The sequence below is a fragment of the Cyprinus carpio genome, chromosome B5 (assembly GCF_018340385.1).
Source record: "Cyprinus carpio isolate SPL01 chromosome B5, ASM1834038v1, whole genome shotgun sequence".
Classification (NCBI taxonomy): domain Eukaryota; kingdom Metazoa; phylum Chordata; class Actinopteri; order Cypriniformes; family Cyprinidae; genus Cyprinus; species Cyprinus carpio.
The window spans coordinates 2,036,254-2,058,995 of record NC_056601.1 but is presented as its reverse complement, the minus strand read 5'-3'; the positions used below and the strand labels follow the sequence as shown (position 1 = coordinate 2,058,995).

The 22,742-nt window shown below is 39.0% G+C and overlaps 1 protein-coding gene across 13 annotated transcripts in view; it reads right to left on the bottom strand.

Annotated features, from left to right (window-relative positions):
- Positions 1-5,882: 5,882 nt before the first annotated feature.
- Positions 5,883-22,742, bottom strand: part of LOC109090333 (autism susceptibility gene 2 protein homolog) — a 262,493-nt gene continuing 245,633 nt past the window's right edge. For 3 of the 13 annotated variants that reach the window (XM_042723540.1, XM_042723546.1, XM_042723547.1), the window contains 13 exons: positions 22,036-22,292; positions 21,358-21,396; positions 19,955-20,217; positions 16,306-16,356; positions 15,994-16,092; positions 13,896-13,967; positions 13,741-13,770; positions 13,566-13,637; positions 12,629-12,761; positions 11,481-11,564; positions 9,232-9,315; positions 8,420-8,675; positions 5,883-8,314 (listed from right to left, as the gene is read on the bottom strand). In XM_042723540.1, the coding sequence (XP_042579474.1) occupies positions 7,015-8,314; positions 8,420-8,675; positions 9,232-9,315; positions 11,481-11,564; positions 12,629-12,761; positions 13,566-13,637; positions 13,741-13,770; positions 13,896-13,967; positions 15,994-16,092; positions 16,306-16,356; positions 19,955-20,217; positions 21,358-21,396; positions 22,036-22,292 (2,740 nt within the window). In that variant the 3' untranslated portion in view covers positions 5,883-7,014. Of the gene's footprint in view, positions 8,315-8,419; positions 8,676-9,231; positions 9,316-11,480; positions 11,565-12,628; positions 12,762-13,565; positions 13,638-13,740; positions 13,771-13,895; positions 13,968-15,993; positions 16,093-16,305; positions 16,357-19,954; positions 20,218-20,357; positions 20,519-21,357; positions 21,397-22,035; positions 22,293-22,742 lie in introns of all 13 variants that reach the window. The other 10 variants (XM_042723541.1, XM_042723542.1, XM_042723544.1 and 7 more) reach the window with 10 other exon arrangements.

The window sequence follows — 22,742 nt, the reverse complement described above, 5'->3', positions numbered from 1 at the left end:
ATAGCCACTTGTCAACAGAAGCCAAACGCTGATGGTTGAGCCACTGTGTAATGGCGGGTTTAGGCTGATAGTTGGATGTCTACAGCCAGGAGCGTTTAGCCAGCACATCTAAACGCGGCTGTTATGGGTCGGTTTTACATGCATATGCACACTATGAGAACAACCGTTGATGGTCTGGTGCCAGGAAGCCATATTCCGTGTCTTCTTGTGAAATGCAGTTCTATGGAAATTCAAATATTTGAAACTACAAACACGCTCCGGTCAATGCACTTTGCTGACTGGCAAAGACTTCTGTTGGTCGTAGCCCTGCAACCACTACAGTACCTGCCCTTAAGCTATATGACATTAGCGAACAGGGAAAGATAAGATATGGGAATTGTTATGTGTTCATGTGCTGATAACAGATAAGTGAGTTTTTTCTTTTTTCAAAGCAGGCTGCCAGACAGTATAGGCCAGAGCAGAGCTGGTCTAATGTATTTTCGACAGGGGAGGAATGCAGAGCTTTTGAGCTCAAGCCAGGCATCTGCAATCATTTAGCCGAGGGTGTGCATGCAGCGCCCTCCCATCTCCTCCTCCAGCAGTCATACAGCTCCGAATACTGTACAAAGCCAGCTTAAAAAACACAGGGTCAAGTGCAGGGCAGTTGTCAGATGTTTGCTGTTAGTCATATGTCAGAAGTGAAAGCACACAGATTAAGAGATTTCAGCTAAAAGTACACATTTGCATCACAGGCCAAGGCCATATGCTCCTCCATAGAACCAAATAATTATCAGAAGAGTAGTAAAACAATGTTGAGAAAATGCGAGTGGTGCCTGGCCCTGCAATACCATGGTGCTGATACCAAGTGTAAGTCGTTTGTCTGTTTTATTAATGAAAAGCTGGACAACTTGGATTATAAATGGAATACTTACAAAATACACTGCCATTCAAAAGTTTGTGGTCAGTAAAAAAAATATCAATACATTTTTTTTATAAATGTAAAAATTATATATATATTTCTTTCAGTAAAGGTGCATTAAATTGATCAGAAGTGTCAGTAAAGACACTTCTAATGTTACAAAAATTTGTATTTCTAGTAAATGCTTTTTGTTTTTATATATACAGTATGTATTTTTTTCTGTTAATCAAAGAATATTGAAAAAAAAGTATCACTGATTTCACAAAAATATATTTTGTTTGGAGCCTTGCCATCACAGGAATAAACTACATTTTAAAAATGTAGAAATGAAATGGAGAATAGCAATAATATTTCACAATATTACTGTTTTGACTGTATTTTTTGTTCAAATAAATGCATCCTTGGTGAGCAGAAGAGACATTAAAAACCTCAATCAACCCCAGACTTTTGAATGATTATGTTTTGAACAGACGTTTGAGTTCACATTTCTTAGGTTTGGACCACTAATTAAAAAAGAGAAAAAGTTCTTCTGTATCATATTTTGTTCAATTAGGACAACAACAGATTTCTCTTCGCCGTTAAGAAAAAATGATCTCAAACACATTTTTAATTTGAAAGACAGGTTGCTTGGATACAAATTGGCATAGATATGGAAGATAAACAGAAATGTGAAGTAAAACAATAAAACAAATAAGATAGATACATCAACAACACTAACTTTTGTTTAAATAACTGAAAAAAAGTAGTTTGTGGTCCGTTCTTTAGATTAAATGTAATAATTCATTGAATGTGACAACTTAGACCTTAAACAACTTTCTCCATGTGAAGACCGTCTGATGTGCCGTGCCCAAACAGCCATCCATGTATTTGTGAGAATCAGACAGGGTCAGTGTTTATAGATTGAAAGAATAAATCGTCGTTTCACTGTTTGAGCCTAAATGACCTTCAGTGCACATCAGAGAGGCTTATATTACCTGAAGAAAGCTATCCATTAGTATTAATTATTCATGAATCAAACATCTACTATAATGTAATATGCTGCTTGCACAAATGTTGTTTAGTCAGAATACACAGCTATTTTTCAAGCATGCAGTCAATGGAGCACGATGCTTTTTGCCTGTGAGCGTTATAGCATCTACCATCAGGGGCTAACAGGGCCGTACTAAACAGTCAAACCTTAACCCCTCGGTGCAGACAAATTTTGAAAAACCCTGACATTATGATTGAACAAATTGAAAAGCGTTTCTTCTACTCTCCTTCTCTATTGAGCACAGCATCTGTCTCCACCGATCTAGTCTTCGATCTGCGCAGATTGCAGGTCGTCTGAATATCACGCCAGCTTCTCTCCACTGTAACCTCCATCTCTGCCAGATGAACCCAGCTGCATAAATTCTCTTTGGCTTTTACGCTTTGTATACACAATGATGCCTGTGTATGCAAGTGTGAGGAGTCAGGCAGCGAGCTTTCACCGAGGCATGAAGAAAGAAGGAAAAAATCATTTCAAAAATGAATGAAAGTGGAAAAATGATTTAGCTGCTGGGGCTCAGTTGGTCTGTCTGGAATTCTATTTCTCTCTCCTTTCCCCCTTCTTTGTCTTTTCCTGACTACTTTAGTACAAGCTTTCTCATTTTATCCCTTTATGTCAATGGCTTGCTTGTTTTTAGAATAAACGATTATTTGTTTCCATTCCGTTCTCTCCTATGTTCCTGTTTACAGTGGATGTGTTTCTTTCCAGAAGCACTCCGAGTCAGTATTTCTGGAGTGCCAAGTCTGTGGCAGTATATTTAGAGGTGTAGAAAGATGCTATTCTATCACTTCAGGCAGGAATCTACTCCATCTGAGGTCAGTGCTTCACTGTGTTATATGGATATAAAGTAGTACAGTTATGGAGTAAATTAATCTTATACTGTATATTTTCATGGTATTACCATCTGATACCACCACTAGATGTGGTGTAGATGAAATCTTAAGTTTTATATTTTTTTTGTCTTAGATTTCTGTCACTCATTAAGATGACTTCTAGCAATATGAATTTTAACATCTGCTTCTGCTGGTGTCAGAAAATTATACTCTGTTTTCGCTGTTAACTATCAACTATTAACTATGGCTTTTGCATCAATAAACTCCTAATTTGCTGCTTATTAATAGTGAGATGGTTGTTAAGACGGATCACCACCCAGGACCCTAAGTTTAAGTGTGGGTAGAATTAAGGAATTTCAAATGGGCCATACAGAATAAGGTATTAATAAATGCTTAAAAGTATTGATAAACAGCTAATTTGTGACCCTGGAGCACAAAAGCAATCTAAAGTAGCACAGGTATATTTGTAGCAATAGCTAAAAATACTTTGAATGGGTCAAAATTATCGATTTTTCTTTTATGCCAAAAATCATTTGGATATTAAGTAAAGATCATGTTCCATTAAGATATTTTGAAAATTTCCTACCATAAATATATCAAAACTTAATTTTTGATTAGTAATATGCATTGCTGAGAACTTCATTTGGACAACTTTAAAGGCGATTTTCTCAATATTTCGATTTTTTTTTTGCATCCTCAGATTCCTGGTTTTTAAATCATTTTGTCCTATCCTAACAAATCATACACCAATGGAAAGCTTATTTATTCAGCTTTTAGATGATGTATAAATCTCAATTTTGAAAAACTGACACTTAAGACTGGTTTTGTGGTCCAGGGTGACATATGCATGCTAGTAGGCAACTAGTTAATAGGGAGAATTGGTCCCTAAGTGTTACCCTGTAAATATACTCAGTATATTGAGGTAAATGAGCCAGATATAGGGTATAAGGATTACATAATAGTTGTTATGGATTAAAAATAAATGTAAAATTTTAAAACCTGTACTTGACACTAGCACCACATTAGACTGCAGAGCAGCTCCTTTGTCAGATTTGTTGGGAAAACCAGAAAAATTGCAAATCGCTAATCTTCAAACATAAAACGGATATATTTGTAAAACGCAAATTTACATTTAATAGTAGTCAATTATAAAAGAGATATGTATTTATTGGGCTATAATTTGGCACATTTTAGCTGAACAGGTAAAATGTAGGTGATTTGGAAATTATAGGCCGAAATTGAGAATGTTAATGTTAAAAATGTGTCCTACTTTATTTTATACTCAGATAATTGGCCTGAGTGCCAGTATGAAAGATAAGTCAAGCGTGTAATTTCCGCTCCACTACGCAGGCTGCAAAAATAATGACTGTTTTCCAATCAAAAAGCTCTATGGAGAGAGCTGTCCGTTATTGCTTAAATGTCTACGTTTTTTTTTTTTTTTTTTTAATAATGCTCTTTGCAGCCTGATAGTATATTGGCTAACCACCCAAACATGTCTATTAAACATCTTTGCAGGGCCTTGAATACAAAATCTAAATGTGAACAGTTTCTCTCTGGTTTCTCTATCCGGTCCAGGTCTGGAAAGTGCTAACTAGCTGATTAGAGGGAGACAGCAGAGGGCCAGGGAGGCACAGATGCTCAGTGTCTACGGAGTAACCCTCTCAATTACAGCATGGCCAAATTGAAATGGATCCCGATTTAACTCTCTTTCCAATACACCTCACGGCAGCTTTCCCAGTCCGTCCATCTCTCTCTCCAGCGATGGACCTCTCTGAAGCAGCACGTCCAGATAGGCTGCCAGACACGGCGGGGAGACCATCGATTCTCAATAACATCACTAATGACTGCACACTGCCTGACGCATGCTGCCATTACTCGAGGTGAGGGCCGGGGCCGAGGGCAGGGCTGAGCGTGGCACGCCAGATGGAGCCAGTTAGGGATGCTTATGAGGATGAATTGTTTGTCAGTTGGGGAGAAGAAAGATGAAGAGAGCGGGAGAAAGAAATGCCAAGTCAGAAAGACAGGCACAGACGGTCAATCCTTGAAGGACAGTAAACACTGGTCATCTTATTTGCGGGACAGACAACCTTTGGTCTGTTCTACATTTACATTTATGCATTTGGCAGATGCTTTTATCCAAAGTGACTTACAGTGCATTCAGGCTAACATTTTTTTTTTTCTACTTAACGTGTTCCCTGGGAATCAAACCCACAACTTTTTCGCACTGCTAACGCAATGCTCTACCACTGAGCCACAGGAACACCTTTTTGGTCGCTCATTAGCAGGCATCACTCCCATTAATGAGTCCCGACCGCGGGTCAATACGGCACTAGCCTCAGAGTCAATACCAGTTACCTGCAACACAAACACTCAAAAGCTGCACTTGCAGAAAATCAATATCGTGTTGCAGGCCTGTCCCATCACCACTCTCATCCTACTCTCTACAGCACAGCTGACGTAAATGCTCTCTCCTGTAAAAATATAGTAAATAGCAACTGTGGAGCATGTTCTGTCTGTTTATGCAGTTTAAAATTCAGTTAGCATATTTATATGATCTGGACCGTTCTAGTTTTTTTGTTTGTGAAATATTTTGCAAAGAATCTTATCTTAAAAGCAATCCGGTTAAATCTCATCTCTTTAGTAATTTTGCAGCAAATGCTTATTGTAAAGTACAATTGTAGTGCAATTTTAAGTATAAATCATGCTAGTATTTGCTGTATGTCATACTTTTTGTAAGTATATGTAATTACTAAAATAAAATTATAAAAATTATTATAACAATTACAGTTTATTATTATTATTGCAATATAATTATTTATTAATTAAAATATAATATTTTAAAAATATATTTGATAAATGATATTACAAATCATTGTATACAGACAGGTTGATTCTCATTACTGTATTACAGTATAAAGAATGAGAATTTCTTTCGGAGCTGAGGGTAAAATGTGCTTCTTAATCAAGAAAATACATGGAAAAAATTTTTTATTGCTATAATAGACTTCGGTTCTTAAGACCCAGGCACTTCATTCATGCTTGTCTATGAAACTTTGCACACTTCATCAATACGTCAACATTCAGTGAGCCAGTCTCAGTGTTTATAATAAATAGCAGACAGGTATGCAGATATAAGGTCCAACCTTTATTCCATACATTTTTAAACCATGAATGTTCATTTTCATTTTTTCACGCCTAAAGCTCTACTTGTTTTGTATACAAGAGTCTAAGAAAAACAACTGCACAACACCACAAGGTCGACAGAAAGAGTCTATTGCCACCCCAATCATTCCAATATGTTTCTCAGATGTCCAGGTTTTGTGGCTGGAGAAGTGTTCACTGCTAAAGCAGTTCCTTTATGACCCGGAAGTTTATAGCTGTTTGTTTCATTGGCTCTTCATTAGACAAATGAATAACAGTTATCCAGGTTCCCACTTCAGAACTCCATTTGATAAACGTCCAATCAGAACACTCTTAATCATCTTTGCATAGATTGCACCGCCATGACAGCCCCCCCATTCGAGTCCTCTTCTCTGATTGGACAATTCCGTCACCACGGTTTCCAACCTGGAAGTGGTTCTGTTTCATTTCATTGTTTTTTAGAAACATTTAAAAAGCCTAACAAATGTACGATGTCATTTTGTTCCAAGTAATATCAACAAGATATTTACAATATCTTTAAATTTTACATAAACCAAACAAGAACATCGTAATACATATTTGTCTGCATATCTCAAAAAGAAAATCAAGCAAACAAAGAAAAACCCCTCCAAAATGTAACTTTGTACATGGCCACCGCTGAATGTTTCCAGGTACCATAGAGCAAATCAGCTGAGATCTTACCAATTCAGATATGTAGACATCCATATCCAGCAGCTCACTAGGATAAATACAGGGCAGGGAACGAATGAAACTTAATGCAAATACATAAAAAAATGTCTGTACATGAGGGATAGGAAATGTACAAACACATTTCAGAATGTCTTTTCACATGAAAAACTGAAAAGGCATCGGATTCATATATTAATATCAAATTTCTGGTTGGGAGTTCACGTTTACATCTTACGCTACCACGAGTTGGAGCTACCAACTCTTTCCCCAACTCCAATCAATTAAAAAAGCCGGTTGATGTGCTTGTTCCAAGGTACAAACATTTGTACAAATTACACATCTATTTGTAATTTACTCTACTTTGTGTGAAAATAAGTGCATGTTGCCAGTGTCCAACTCAAATGAGGCATTCTCCTTTCTGTATGTTACCGTGCCTCCACTTCTTTGGGGTTGCGTGATGGTGAGTACTCCCGAGGGTCCTGGGTGGTGATTGGCGTAGTCCGTCTTGGCGACGCTGGTCTGGCAGCACCAGAGGGTACCAGAGGAGGAGGGGCACTTAGTGCTGCAGTTGGGGGTGTCCGGTTAAAAAGTCCGTTATGTCCTGTTGAAGGGCTAAGCCTTGGGTACGGCATCCCACCAAGGTGCGACATAAATGGCGGCATGTGGGGTAAGTGTCCTTCGATGGGCGATTGGTGAAGCTGGTGGAGCCTTGCCCGATCCAGTTCCTCCCTTAAATGCAACCGCTCCCTTTCCTCAGCCTGTTGCCTCAGTCTCTCCTGTTCCCGCCGAACTTCCAGGAGGTGTTCGTGGTGGGAGTATTCATGTGGCTCCCGATCCCGATAGGGCCGTTCTGGATCGTAGACACCAGGGAAGCGGTGTCCGGGCTCAGAACGCAGCTGGAAATCCATGCGCCGTTGAAGGTCAAGGTTTCGGTAAGCCTCTCGTAGGGGATCCCAGCAAAACGCCGGATGAGGAAGGCGGTCTCGACCTGCTGCGAGAGGGCTGACTCCCATAAAAGGTGCCATGCGGGTGCGTTCAAGTGCATTCAGACTTCCCATTTGATGCATGGCACTCAGAGTGAGCGGCAACGAGTGTGGCATGGGTACACCGTGAAGTGAGGACGGTGTTGGAGGGTCACTACAGCGTGGAGACGGCGGAGGAGGCTGATGGGATAGCACAGGGTGGTGAGCAATTGGTGTGGTTTGGTGAGGCAGAGGAGTGATTTGAGGTTTAGTGGCAGCTTCGGATCCAATCACCACCACGTCTTGATCTTCCTTGCGTTCCTCCTTGATCTTCATGTCGTTCTTCACCTTCTGTAGCAGATCCCCTGAGCTGGTCTCCTTCCTATCCCTCTCACTTTCTTTCATTGGTAGCGGTTGTGGGATACCCATCTTGATTCCTGCATCGTTAAGGACATTTTTCGAGTATGGAGAGGGCGATCGGTGAACGGATTTAAGAGAGTCATCTGAGGAACGTCTGTCTGTAATTTCCTTTCCTGGAGAACGACTTTCCTTCACCTTTGTGTCTCCCAAAATGCCTGCCTCTCGCTGGCGGTCCAGCAGCTCTTTCTCAGGCTCACGGTTGCGGTCGGCACTACCACTGCGGTGTCTGCCGGAGTCGGTCGAGTTCTGGCTGTTGGAGCGGATCAGGCTGCTGATCTGGTAGCTAACGGGAGCTGAAGCTGGAGAAGAGCGGTTCGAATGGCGATTACGATCTAAAGAGTCTCTGTAAGAGGATAGAACTCGTCATTAGTTGAATTAGGAGACAAAAATTTGGCAAAATATTAGGCAAAAATAAGATGCCTTGGTCCATGAAATCAACAACACCAACCTGTCTTTATCCTTCTCTTCCTTCCCTATAGAAGAGTCCCTTTTTTCTCTTTCCCGTTCTTTTTCTTTCTCCCGCTCTCTCTCTCTGTCATGGCTGTTTGCAGAGCTGCTTCTTTCTGCATCTGCGGATTTGGGCCACTGTGGAGGGGTCGGGAAGGAGGGTGGTGTTCGGTGCAGCCGATTCCAGGTGTCATGATGAGGACTACTGAGACCAGGTAGCCCTGGACCCTCTTTGGGTCCAAATACACTGTTGGCCCCTGAAATAACAAGAAACATCATCAGTTGAACAGACCGCTGTCCAGTTCTGTCGAGGTTCTGCATACACAAGATGAAAGGTTATTGGTGTATAGTGGTTTCTTCTACAAAAGGGGTGCCAAGGGCTGCTTTTGAGGGCAGTGAACAAATAGATGACCCGGCGGGGTCAAGAGCTATGAAAAGCAAAGCGTTCCATAGAGATTCTATTTCAATACAATCAATTTCACAAAAAGAAGTCCCGTTCAGCCAATGAAGGAAGAAGGGAGAGGAAATGAGATATGGCAAACCTTCCACCCTACTTTGCAAGCGACTAATGAATGCAAGAGCAATGCTAAACCAGTTGGGTTGCGAGTTTGAGTTGGGTTGTGAATTTGGCAAAAGACTGTCTGTGGTAATGCCTGCCTCCCCCGCTTCCCTAAACTCTCATTTGGCATTTGCTGCAAAGCTAAGTGCCTTTCTTTCATTCCCACCTCCTTTTTATTCCCTCTGCACTCTCTGTGGTCTAGAGCTAAGCTGTGCTGCACTGAGTCGAGCTAGAGGCCGGGGGCAAGGGCTTACCGAGGGCTGGGTTGCCTAATCCACCGAAGGCACTGCTTGAAAGGTTGCTGAGGCCGCCAAAGGTACTGGAGCGACTGAATGGATCTGCAAAATGCCAAACAGGGATTAGCGACGCGGGGCCGGAGGTGCCCGACCATTCCAACTGGCTTTTCTCTTACAAGCAAGCTTTGTTTTTTGCGCCACTGTTACTGCTGCTATTCTGACTCCCTAAGGGTTGTTTATTTCTCCCAGTAAGACTGTTGGAGAGTGTTCACTGACTGTGGATTAGGCAGCAAGAGGTGCTGGCAGGAAGAGCAATACCTGATTGGGGTGTGATAGGCAGGGACATTTTAAAAATGTCCAATGTGAAAAATGATTAAATGACAGCAAACAAAACAACTCATATGTCTGCCATCTCCTCTAGAGGTTTCTGTGATTATTCCATCTACTTAACCCTGAAAGCATTAAGCTATTTGTTCATACGTACCTTGCAATGGGTGAAGGAGCCCAAATCATTCATAGTTGTGTTTATAATTAAATTAAATACAAATAGACAACCTCCAGCCCACAAGTTAAAAAACACAATTCAGTGTTTTTTATGCGAAACATGAATTTAAACTCCTGATTCCAGAAATGGATTTATGACTAATCCACAGTGTACTTAAGTAAGCAAGCAGTCATTTAGCACATGCTTTTATCCAAAGCAACTTACAATAGGCTAATTTACATAAACAATCCCCCTTGGAGCAACCTTCAGTTAAGTGCTTTGCTCAAGGGCACAACAGTGCTAAGTTCTTGACTGGGAAACCTTTTGATTACCAGTCTTGAGCTTTCACCATTAGGCAACACTGCACCCAATTCTTCATTTTACCCATTTTCTCTCCAATTCCTTTGGGCCCCAGCTGTTTATGAACTCAAATTGGACTGACTTAAAAGCTCATTGTGTGAAATCAGCATTCAGCTTCAAACTCAAATAACATATCTGATAGAAACTGTGGGGGAACACTATCTAAAGCCAGTAAAAATGATACACAGTAAAATATCACTTTTACTATGTTTTGTTGTGCATTGTAGTTTTGGTCAGAAAGTTCTCTAAAAGACAGTCTATGATTCTAGACGTCATGAATGCATGAACTAGTTCATGATAAAATTAAAACACCATTGCGTCTATGATCCTAGAGGTCATGAAAGCATGAGCTAGTTCATGATAAAATGAAAACACCATTGTCACTTTACACTGCAAAGCATGTTCTTAACTTTGCCTTGTTTTCCAATTTATTAATCTAAATAATAAAACATCTTGAATATAAGTGTAAGTGTTCACTGTTTAGACTTTTTATACACCTGCCAGTTCAACAAAAATAGTTACATTCAATATAAAACATCAAGCCTTAGTAAGTTTATCTTGTTTTGTTGACATATTTTTACAAATTCCAACATGGCAAAATGACTACTATAGAATAACTTGCCAATATAATATGTAAGACCATTTGTTTCCAAATCATTTATTAATCATTATATTGTGGAATAGATGTTGAAAGTTGAGCTGAGGTTAAATTTATAATATCTGACCCTTTGTGTTAGACATTTCTGAGCCGACTGAATAATCTGATAACAATAGGCTTAGAAGTGTCTCTCCAAGGGGAGCCTTTTGGTACGTTTACACAGCAACAATGTACTAAAAATGGACAGGTTTGCGTTTTTGAAAAGTTTCTGACTAAAAACACTATATTATCATGCATGACAGGCTAGTAGTTGCCAATGTCACTTTGTAAAGAAACACTATGAGAATGTACACATACCTATAAACCGAACACGCATGTGCATGATGTCACCTGTTCACAAATTTGCATTTTTGTAGTTTACAAGGAGATGATAATGGTATCATTTTCAAACACGTGCACTTTGAAACCTGCTTTAAAAAGATTGTGTTTTCAGGTACCCAAAACACTGTTGCTGTGCAAATGAAAGGGCAGATTGCATAAAAAGTTTTCTGTTTTTAGTTAAAAAACAGTGTTGTGTAAACGCCCCCTTACAACAGATATTACATTATACTTGACAAACAAAAACAAGGCTATGAGGGATAGAAGTACAGTATTTTTTTTTTTAATTAGTGGTAAAAATGCTTTTATAGCTGAATGCAACACTACAACACATGGAACAGATTGCATTTGCCTTGTTTATGTTCCCATCAAATAAAAGAGGGTCTTGACAATAATTTGTAGTACAAACGGAAAGAGAGGAACTATTTAAAATGGTGGTTTACTTACACTTACCTGCCAAATGGCTAGGAGGCAGGAAGCCGGCGTGGTGAGGAGACGGTCCATAGGGTGAAGCAGCTGGATGTCCCGATCCTATCGAATACAACGGAAAAAAACATCAGTCAAAGTGATTGCAGACAGAGTTAGCCAAACCAGTCAAATATTCACCCAAACAGCACCAGATGTAGTCTCTATATGCACAGAGACAAGAGATGTCTTGGGTAATGATAAGTCTTGTTAGATTAAATACTTTCTCCTATTCCAGCTTAATATGTAGAGACAATTAGAAGTCAGCCTGGCTCAACCAATGGTGTGCATTTGGGGCAGGACTCTCAGTAATAAGCTGTTAGAGTAGTTTGCCCGGACAATAAAAAGGACAGTGATGTCTAAGATTGAGTGTTCAGGTTGCATTTGAAAGGGTCAACTGTCTATGTGTCATTTGTAACTGTGTATCATTAATGAAGAAACCAATTACAAGCTCCTTCATGACTCCACGCTGCATAATTACAATCTAAAGGGCAGACGCGCTCATGTTGCCCTTCAACAAAGAGCTACCAGTCAATTATATCAGGTAAAAGCATTTATATTCATGCCTGTGGCCCCAGCGTTGAGCCAAGACAACATTCAAAATAACAACATGCAAATTATTGAGCACGGAGCATGAGAGAGGGAAAGACATACAAATCCATTTTATTATGCTGAAGCCATGCCAATAAAGAGACTGCAGTATAATTTACAAGATAAGACATAAATAATCTGTGAGAGCAGTATCTTGGTTGGATTATAAATCTAGTTTATAAGTGGAACGAATTGATTTAAATGAATATATTTAAGTAGAATCTCTTAAGGCGGTCAGGTCTAGCATCAGGCTTTCACAACACAGCAGGAAAGGGAATTATTTCCAGGAATGGTTGTGCAACTTTTCATCTACAACTGTTATCTTTTCAGCTTAAGAATTTTAAATCAATATAGCATGTTGTTTGTTATCTATCTTACGGGACATTCAATGAGAAAAACCATGTAGGGCAGGATTTGAGTTTACTCATAAAGTTTTCATCTGGAATAACTGAACTGTGCACACTATAACCAGGGATGTGAGTTGTTATTAAATAGGGTCAAGTTTGATTTTATGTTTACTTTGAGTTTTCTTCACATACCTGTTGATGAAAAGAGGGGTCTGGCCAGATCATGAGGGTATGGGAACCCAGGGAACACACCTGGAGCTGGAGGACGGCTGAACAAATCAAGTTTTCCATTCATATCCAGTTTATGTGGGTCCAAGTGCATCTGCTTTTGTGAGATAAAGTCATTTCAAAAATAATACATTACAATACAATACAATACAATTCGATACAATATAATATAATATGTGACCCTGGAGCACAAAACCAGTCTTAAGTCTCTGGGGTATATTTGCAGCAAAAGCCAAAAATACATTGTATGCGTCAAAATTATATATTTTTCTTTTATGCCAAAAATCATTAGGATATTAAGTAAAGATCATGTTCCATGAAGATGTTTTGTAAATTTCCTACTGTAAATATATCAAAACATTGTAATATGCATTGCTAAGAACTTCATTTGGACAACTTTAAAGGCGATTTTCTCAAAATTTTGAACCCTCAGATTCCAGATATTCAAATAGTTGTATCTCAGCCAAATATTGTCCTATCATAACAATCAATACACCAATGGGAAGCTTTCAGAAAATGTATAAATCTCAATTTTGAAAAAAAAAAAAAAAAAAAATACACTTCAGGTTTTGTGGTCCAGGGTGATGTGACGTGACGTGACGTGACGTGACGTGACGTATAATATAATATAATATAATATAATATAATATAATATAATATAATATAATATAATATAATATAATATAATATAATATAATATAATATAATATAGACTGGAGTGAGTGTATAAATAAATACTATTTCTTTGAGTAAACTGTCCTTAATGAGGGAAAATTACTGAGATGGTCTTTAATGCATGAATCATTACAAAGCATACTGGTGTATTCTTGTACTTCCCTCACACTAAAGGCTACACTGTTCTAAAGAAAAGAGACAAGCTCTTTGGTTCCTGAGAACTTACTTTCATCTTCTGCTGATGATGGTAGATCTGCCAGGCGATCTGAACATGCACTGCACACCATTTGCCTGGCTTCTGACATGAGCACAGGGGACATTTCAAAGCATTAGCACAAAGGTGGTGGCATTTAAGGAGGAAAATGCAGGGATTTGAAAGAGAATGAAAATGTGATGCTTACTCTTACTGAGGTCCTAAAAGGATCTGTTATCTGTAAGGAGCCGAGGAAGAAAAAGAGAAAAGGAAACAGACAGATATGTTTTGTAACAAAGTCCAGGTACATGAAATGCTCAAAACATCACAATCCTGATATGATTTTAAGACTGGGCGGCTTACCCTTGGGTCCTTCTGAAGGAGAGTGTGCGGGACTGTTCCTGGTCGTGCTGCAACATCAATAGGGTTTGGAGCCTGGAGAGAGAATTAAGACCATTTTAGATAAAGCTAATGGAACGCAGCATAACACTGAAGTCTGTTTATGCACTATTTTCAACCATGCACTGTTCAGAGATATTGCACTGCATTTTTTGGCTCCTTGGTGGGATGACTGAAGCATTTATGAAGATCATATGAAACGAAAATGGAAAATTTGCAGCTTCTATGTGTTAACTTTGATGATGTCTACAGTATATGCTAGGGTAAAACATTTAGAAGAAGCATATATTTATAAAACCGACTAGCAATTAGCAAATTGGGGTGTATTACTGTGATATAACTATTGGTTATTTAACAAGAACATAATAAACCCATTGATATCATCTGTCCAAACATCCTGTTTCAAAAGGAAACACATCAGGTTTGGGAAAAAATCATGAGATTCATCATGGGTGTAGCCTAAAGCTTAAAAACTTCAGTCCCAACTTTCACGGATGCCATAGTCATTTATATTCATAAACTTCATACTTGTTGGAAACTTCAGACTTGCTCTACTTTTGACTGGTAGCTAACACTAGAGTGAGAGTTATTTGCGAAGTGCCAGGTAAAAACCATTACACACCAAGTGAGTGAAAGCCATAAAACACACACTGCAAAGACCCACACGGTAACCACCCTCCTCAAGACCACAGTCTAAAGTTAACACAAAAGCCTCCAGCAGGATATTGAGCCTGAGCCTCTTTGCATAATCCATTAGAGGAGAATGTGGCAGTGGTAGATTTCTCAGTCTGTCTGCAGTATAAATGCAGCTGTGCGGGATTTGAGAGCACCCTGAATACTAAATGGTAAGGTGATGCTGGGCTCTCAATCAGCTGCATTTCTGCAGTATACAGGAAATGGAGAATGATTTGACCCCATTCTTTTTTGCCCTTTTATTATCATCAAATGTGACAGGAATTTATTGGGATAAAGAGAGAGGGATGGGATTGAGACATGACCCATCCCAGATTTCACTCTGTCTCTGTCAGATGAGCATCCAAGGCTTAACATGCCTGGAGATCATTTGCTAAACACTAGAGCTGTGACCTGGCAGGGTGTCCGCAGGATTTTTAACCGCAAATCTACCTTTTTTAAGACCTGCACAAAGTAAAATTACCACCATATGACTATGAGTGGGATAGGGCAATGTCAATGGTAACACATTTAACTGTAAAATGACCGAAGGATTTACAGTTCAGATACAGGTTTTCACCAACAACAACAAAAAAAGTTTTGTGAAATGAAAAAAAAGGATGAGTCAAAAGTATTAATTATTATTAATTTAAACAATTATTATAAATCAGTATATTAATTAAATAACATATAAATGTAGTTTGCTGTCTTTGTTTAGATTTTTATAATGCATGAGCTTCTTTTCGATACACCGGTCCACATTTACATCTGTGCGTGTTTGCTGCGTTAAGACATGGGTTGATATCCGCATCAGTCTGAACAAAAACAGCAGACGGGCTTCTTAAAAAAATCCAAATTCATTCTCTGCCAGCAGGAGGTGCTTTCAGAACAGAAGAAATATAGCGATTTCCCAATATGTACAAATTGTTCGCCTGAAATATGTGGCTTGTTGCCAAAGAACAGGTTTATCACCTGTGAAAACGACAGCCTGAACAGTACACCACGTTAAATCCCCCAACTTTATTTTTGGTTTTGGTGAAGAAAAAATAAAAAAAAATCGGTGCAGCACTAATCCTGTCCTGTAAGATTCTGGAGATGAAATTTAATTTCCATTCTTATAATTGAGTAAGACTTGAGACCTGTCCTTTGTTTTGCAGAACAGATTGATCTGGCCAACAATTAATATGTAGAAACTTTCAGCAGGTGTTTTTTTTTTTAGTTTTATGGGCCATATTTTTCAAATATTTTTGTCTTACTGGTCTTGGAGTCTGTAAGCGGGAAATTTGAAGTGCCCAAACAAGCCACATGGGTCTCTATCTCATTCTGCTCAAGTCAAAACAATTCTGTCTACCTTCCCACATGATGTGAATGCATAGTTTTGAGTTCTAACCTTTTGAGGCTGGAAGGCCCCTTGCAGTGAACTGAAGGGCCCTGAATGTGGAAGCAATGGAGGCATGCCTGGCATTGTTGGTGGATAGGAGGGAAAGAACTGCAGAAAAAAAAAAAAAAACGTAAATGTAAAGTTTACAAAACTCTTTGGTGTCTATCATCTCTTTAAGCTATAACAACTTTTTATCCTGCTTTGAAAACATCATCAAACCAAGCATGCTTAAAGAACATGCAAAAAATTTACAAATATGTCTCTGCAGTCTGCATCTTCAGTCAAAGCAAAATTATGCAGTCAAAACATGTTGACACTTACATTTGAATGTCTCAAGAAAGGATTGTCCAGCTTTGGGGCATACTTGTCGAACTATAAAGAGAGAGGGAGAGAAAAAGAAAGAAAGAGAGTGCAAATTAAAAACATATCAACAAAATCAAAGGCATCTGCAACCAAAAACATGAGAGAGCTTTACTGCAGTGTGCTAACACAGTCAAACAAAAAGCAGATGAAGCACAAATAAATTACACCCTTTTAATAAAACAATTTCACAGTAAAACAGCCATTCAATGTCACATGAAAGAAAACCACTGCAGCCGCAGCTGGAACAGGCTTCACAGAGCCGACCCATAGTGTGGGAATACGCTCACAAAGAGTCAAACCAGATCGCTAAACAAATGAAGGCACCCTTCACTTCCAGTTAAACAGACGTGAGCCATTTATTACGTGGCAGTGTCCTTTATACTGAACAGTAAGTCTTTCAAGGCAAGCTCTAATGTTGAAAATACAAGAGTAAAGTTAGCAGTGTAACTATATGATAAACAATAACAGTAAGCATGCTAATGCTGTGAGATTCTGAATTTGCGGAGTCAGGACTCATAAAGAAGCGAGAACGGCTGAAATGGTTCATTTTCATTCATACAAATGTAATGGAAATAAAACGTCATTTCAATTTTGCATTTTTTTCATCACTGAAATAAAACAAATTCATCCATTAATGTTAAAGAAAAAACAACATAAACATTTAAATATTTTTAAACTACTTTTTTTTGTAACATTTTACTATCAAGTTAACCCAGCATCTTTGTCACCTTAATTCCACTGGCTTGAAACAAAGTCATTGCTACTGAGTTCAAGGCATTTGTTTTATATGAACATTGAAATCCTTTACAAACCCCCTTATATAGTGTTGTTTTTACAGAAGACTTAAGTCGTCTTATGTCTCAGGTGATGGTAATAAAAGTGGATAAACTCTTAGGACATACTCTGTGTGTGTTACTCTGAACAGCAGCAGTGCTTGAAACACAGCCCACTCATGGTACAGACTTTATACACAGATCAGCAGCCATAAGCTGCTTTTATCCTGCATCATATGAATGTGTGGTGATAATTAGCCTAAATCAAATACATGAGGTTGCCCTGGCTGAGAAAATCGCTGATCTGGCTTCCCTGCGGGTTGCACTTCTGTGATCCCTCTGAGAGCCGCACGTCTGCTTTATGGTTAACACTTGCCGAGTAAATACAGCAAAGGTTTACAGTGGCCCATAAAAAACAGTGCTTCATAATTCACAGCTCCTGTCAGAGCTTTATAACAAACAGCTTTGGCAAATCAAGTTGAAATATTACATCTGTAAACAATGAAATCTTTATATAAGAAAAGCTAGGAGGAAGGGAAAAAAGAAAACAAGAAAGAGATTATAAGAAGTGTTATGTCAACATGAAACACAATTCGCCACCCACTTTACTTAAAGTAACAAAAGGTAGTTTTTCCTTATTTTTTTGGAATAACATACACCAATGAATCATGCACAGTAAGACCAGAAACATGTATAAAGGAAGCAAACTGGGTTATTTCTGGTTTCATGTTGACTTAAAAAAAATACTTTTATACAGTTTTTTATTGATCCCAGTAGACAACAACACTGCTTCCTATATGCAAAAGCTCTTAAACCAAGCAGAAATGCTTTAGAAATCAAGCATCAGCACATTTGTCAGTAGAAAACATCACATTTAAATCACATGGTGTTCAAAGAAATTCAACAATAGCTGGTGAGCAAATAAGATTTGTATCTCGTAAAACATTTGGGGAAGGTGTGGAGGTGTGTTTGTGATTCAGCACCAGAGATAAGATGCATAAACAACATTTTCATCGCTATGTCAGTCTTACAGTTTCTGATGACGAAGCAGTTCTGTAACCCACAAAAGAATCCGGACAGCGAGCTACAAAACATATGGCATGTTTTAAGCTAGATTTCAATCTTTGGAGATGGTAATCTATGATTCAGAAATGCTTGACTTTTCATCTAGCACTCTTGACTTAATATCTTTCGTATTGGTTGACAGTGGCGATAGTATGCAGATAAGACATTCTTGTTCCTGTCTGAACATGTTTCAGAGATCTGAATGCATTTCATATGGCTAGCTGACTTTGAGGAGCTGAATTTATCTGATTACAGGCTGCCAAAGTTTGCCTCTAATAGCCGCTTTGCACACGGAAGCAATTACGCTTTATCAAAACAGCCCCGTTGATGTCATGACTTTCATCTGCGGTGAGGTCATTATGTTTCGACCGCAAGCTTTGAATGCGTCACACAGAATGAGTTTTGTCTGTACCTCAGTCACGCCATAAGACCCCGTCTGCCTCCTGTTTTTCTCAAACAGCCCCCAGCACTCAGAAACATCAACATTCTGCTCATATGAAAGCAATAAAACATCTCTGGCTCGCACTATTAAAGCACAATGAGTACGGCATGTCAACATGGCAGCAAAAAGGGTTTTTATTAGGGGAAGAGCTACAATTTTTGTGGTTGTCATGGGACAGTAGTTTATCTTGTTAGGATGATGGGTATCGGTTATGTCACTGAGATGGTGCTATAAAACTGTTTCAACCCCATGGCCTCTGTTTAAGATAAGCCTTAAGTCTCTGTAGTGGGTTGTAAACACTATTATTCACTATTATATAACAGTTAGTTCCGGTGCTCTAGTATCACCACCCTGCATCATATTAGCTGAATGAAATCCACTGCTTGTTTCTTACTAATTTTGGGATGCTGATTCCAAAAATAGTGCCTGTTCTGCTCTACCAAGTCATGCTTTCTCACAAAATATGAAGTGCATTTTGTGACATTTTTACAGCCATTTGTAAGGTGAAGTCTTGTATTACCCCTTAATCACCCAAAAACTGCCACAAAGACATGATTCCTGTCTTCCTCTGAACCAGGTTACAACTGTTTGTTCAATTCTCAGCTGATTTTTTACATGTATGAATGATTCCCAAGGCGTTATGTTATGCCTAATCTTTTATGCCTAATTTCAAGGTTAGAATTATGGCCAGTGATGAAAAAAAAAAGCTAATTTAACTATACACTTGTGTTCATGCAAAGTTCTTTGCCATTAAAGGGAGTATATGAACATATTTTAAGTTAAATGATACATTCTGAATACTTATTTTGTCATTAAAAAAATAAAAATAAAAGGCCATTTGATTGTCATGATTATTTTGTAAAAAAAAAAAAAAAAAAATTGTATGTGAAGTATTTTTTTTCTATTTATGAACTCAGCATCATCAAATTATGCAATGTTAGGGCTTTTCTAAATTTCTTTAAGATGCAGGGCTGTTATGATGTGACTGGATGTGATTTCAAATAGGCCGCCAGTCTCTGCGTTGCCGTTACACGTAACTGTTTTGGCTTTTCTTGGAACTATTTCTGTCAACTGTGATAAAGGAAGATGAAATATATGGCCATATCGAGTCTAAAATATACGTCACTCGTGCTGCTCGTCTGAATATCAGCACAACTGGGATGTGGCCGTGCTTATATTCAGTACGACAACACGACTGTGCGTGTCATTTCCTGGTAAAACAGGACGGGCGCATAGAAGGGGCTTGTTTTTAATAGGTTGGAGTATTTTAAGGGGGAATAGGGAGGTAGGAAGGGAGTAAAATCTATCTGTTTTTACTTATCCTCACATTTCTGGCTGGGGTACGCACCATGGGAGGTGCAGTGGGCGGCCCAATGATGGCTGCCTGGGGCAGACTGGCAGGGAAAGGCGTGAAGGTGTGCTGATGCGTGTGTTGGTGCTGGTGCATATGCTGATGTTGGTGAAACTCGGCCCGGAGGAGCGACACAGGGCCCAACGGCGACCCTGTGGCCCCCGGCGCCGCCCCCCGACCTCGCTCCGAGCTCTGAACCAGGAAGCGGTTGTTCAGCTCCTGCCGCAGAAGATCATGCTCTGCAAGAAAGGAGAGCGAAGGGGAAAAAGGCGGGAAAGGGGGGAGATTGGGAAGACACGGGAGGGAAAAGAAAAAAAAGGCACGGGCGGCCAGTGAGTTTTCACAACAGTGGTTGGAAGAAGCGAAAGAGGGTAGTCACCTGGCTTTCTCTGTTTCTCCAATTCAAGGTGTGAGGGTTTTCTACGTGAGGACTCATTGGTGGAGGTAAGAGAGTTGCCTGTGACAATGTGCCAATCAGAATCCCCGAATGAGGCTGGCAATACATGATTGGTTGGTTGAAAGATATCAACAGGCTGGTATCTAAAGACAAGAGAGAACCAAGAGTCACCTCAGCAGAAAACACACACACACTTGAGCCGACAAACACAAACTCTTATACGGCCTTAAAGGGATCGTTCACCAAAAAATGAAAATTACCCTCATTTTGTTCCAAACCTGGATGACTTGCTCTCTTCTGTGCAACACAGTCAAGAATATTTTTAACACACTGACTTATATCGCATGGATATAAAATAATAATAATTATAAAAGAAAAAAACAAATGCATACAGGTTTGCAGACAAAATTTTCATTTTTGGGCAAACTCTCCCTTTAAGACCCTTCTTAAAATTTAAGAAACTCTTTAAGCACTTGCTTGATGCTTAGAAAAGACATGAATATATACTTTTAGTTTGTTTCTAGTACTGAAACAGTACTTTTGGTACTACTGCAATGACTTGAGCCAAGGTTTACACTCTAGAGGTTAGCTGCATGTATAAACCTGCTATTTTTTTCATTAAATGTATTTTTATTCTTTACTTGTTTAGATTTAGATCAGCATGTAGCTTTTAAAAATGCCTGGAACTGGAACAAAAAAAAATACACTTACCGCATAAAGAAAGGCTGAGATGAAGAGGACAGGTATAATTTTCATCTCACATTTTGCATTAAGTGTAAATTGTATCAAAATCTGATTTAACTGTCAAAGGTAAAATAACAGCCAATAAAACAGAAGTTTACTGCTGAAGTGTCCTTCCGAGACACAGGATCCAGATATTAGAAATGAACAGTATAGCTGACATCCTTTTTTTATTACAGGCATCATTTTACAGTAGAAAAATGGGCCAACTGGATATAAGTCACATATTTCATATGCTGACCTCTGATGCGTGCCCCATTTCTCCTGGCTCTTGAAAAATCTTGAAAAGAATGCAATTTAAGAGCAATGCTGTTGTTACTGAATACTTTATCCATAAAGCTCTTTAACAAGAGCTATTTGTCAACAAACAGAGCAATTTATGCTTTACACCAAGCAATTTAAAGCACATGAACTGTAGGATAGGTCCCTACATTTGTAGGAACCAAATTTTTTTTAAGACTAGCAATAAACTAAACATGCTAATTTAAAACAGGATGAATTTTGATCAACAAGCAATGTATATAATCAAATACACTCATTTCTATCATACACTCATTCCTTAGGTCTAAGTTAAAAAATGCATACCCTTAATGCATTTATACACTAGAGAAAGCTGCAAAGGAGCATTTAAGGGACAAAAACTGGGTATAAGCTGGGTAAAAACTTGACCCTCGATTCTCACTGGTCAAGGAAAGTTAATGTCCAAGTGCAAGTTAAGATTTTTACATCTTTCACACTTTCGATTTGCAGCCATCTCTGGTGCAGTGCAAACTCTAGCGTGCACGCATCCTTATGCAAGTTATATATTTGAATTAATTTGTCATATTACAGAACTGAAGAAACCTATTGTCCAAAATATTCTCAAACCTCATACTAACTATGTCATAAACAGTTTAAATCTCAATGAAGTTGTTCTCACCTGGATAGGGTGGTCCGGCAGGGTGTCCTGGCACCACCAGGCTGTTGGTCGGTAAGGTGGGCGGAGGAGGCAGTGTAGCAGGGTTGGCGAACATGGCCGGATGGCTGGAGAGGTGAGAGGGCGAGTGAAGGGAGTAGTGGGAGGAGGGCAGGCCGGCTATGGAGAGAGGAAGAGGAGGAGCAGGAGACGGGAGACCGCTGATGTGATGAGAGGAGAGAGGCAGGTGGTGTTTTGGAGGAAGCGTGGAAGGGTTGCTGCTGTGATTAGAAAGGAAAGAAAGTATGAGAAACAATATTGATATTAGGGCAGCTTATAAACTTACATCAGTCAATTTTCAGGATTTATTACAAATTAAAATGTGTTTTTGTTGTGAGAAAAACAATATTTAATTATGTAAATAAAATATATAACTGCAATCAAGCGTTTGGGATAACTGGCAATGAGTCTTTCACATCGCTGTGGAGAAATTGTGGCCCACTCTTCTTTGCAGAATTGTTTTAATTCAGCCACACTGGAGGATTTTAGAGCTTGAATGGATTGTTCAAGTTTATGCCACAGCATCTCAATTGGATTTAAGTCCAGACTTTGACTTGGCCACTCCATATCCTTAATTTTGTTTTTCTTGAGCCATCAGAGGTGGACTTGCTGGAGTGTTTGGGAACATTGTCCTGCTGCAGAACCCAAGTGTGCTTGAGCTTGAGGTCACA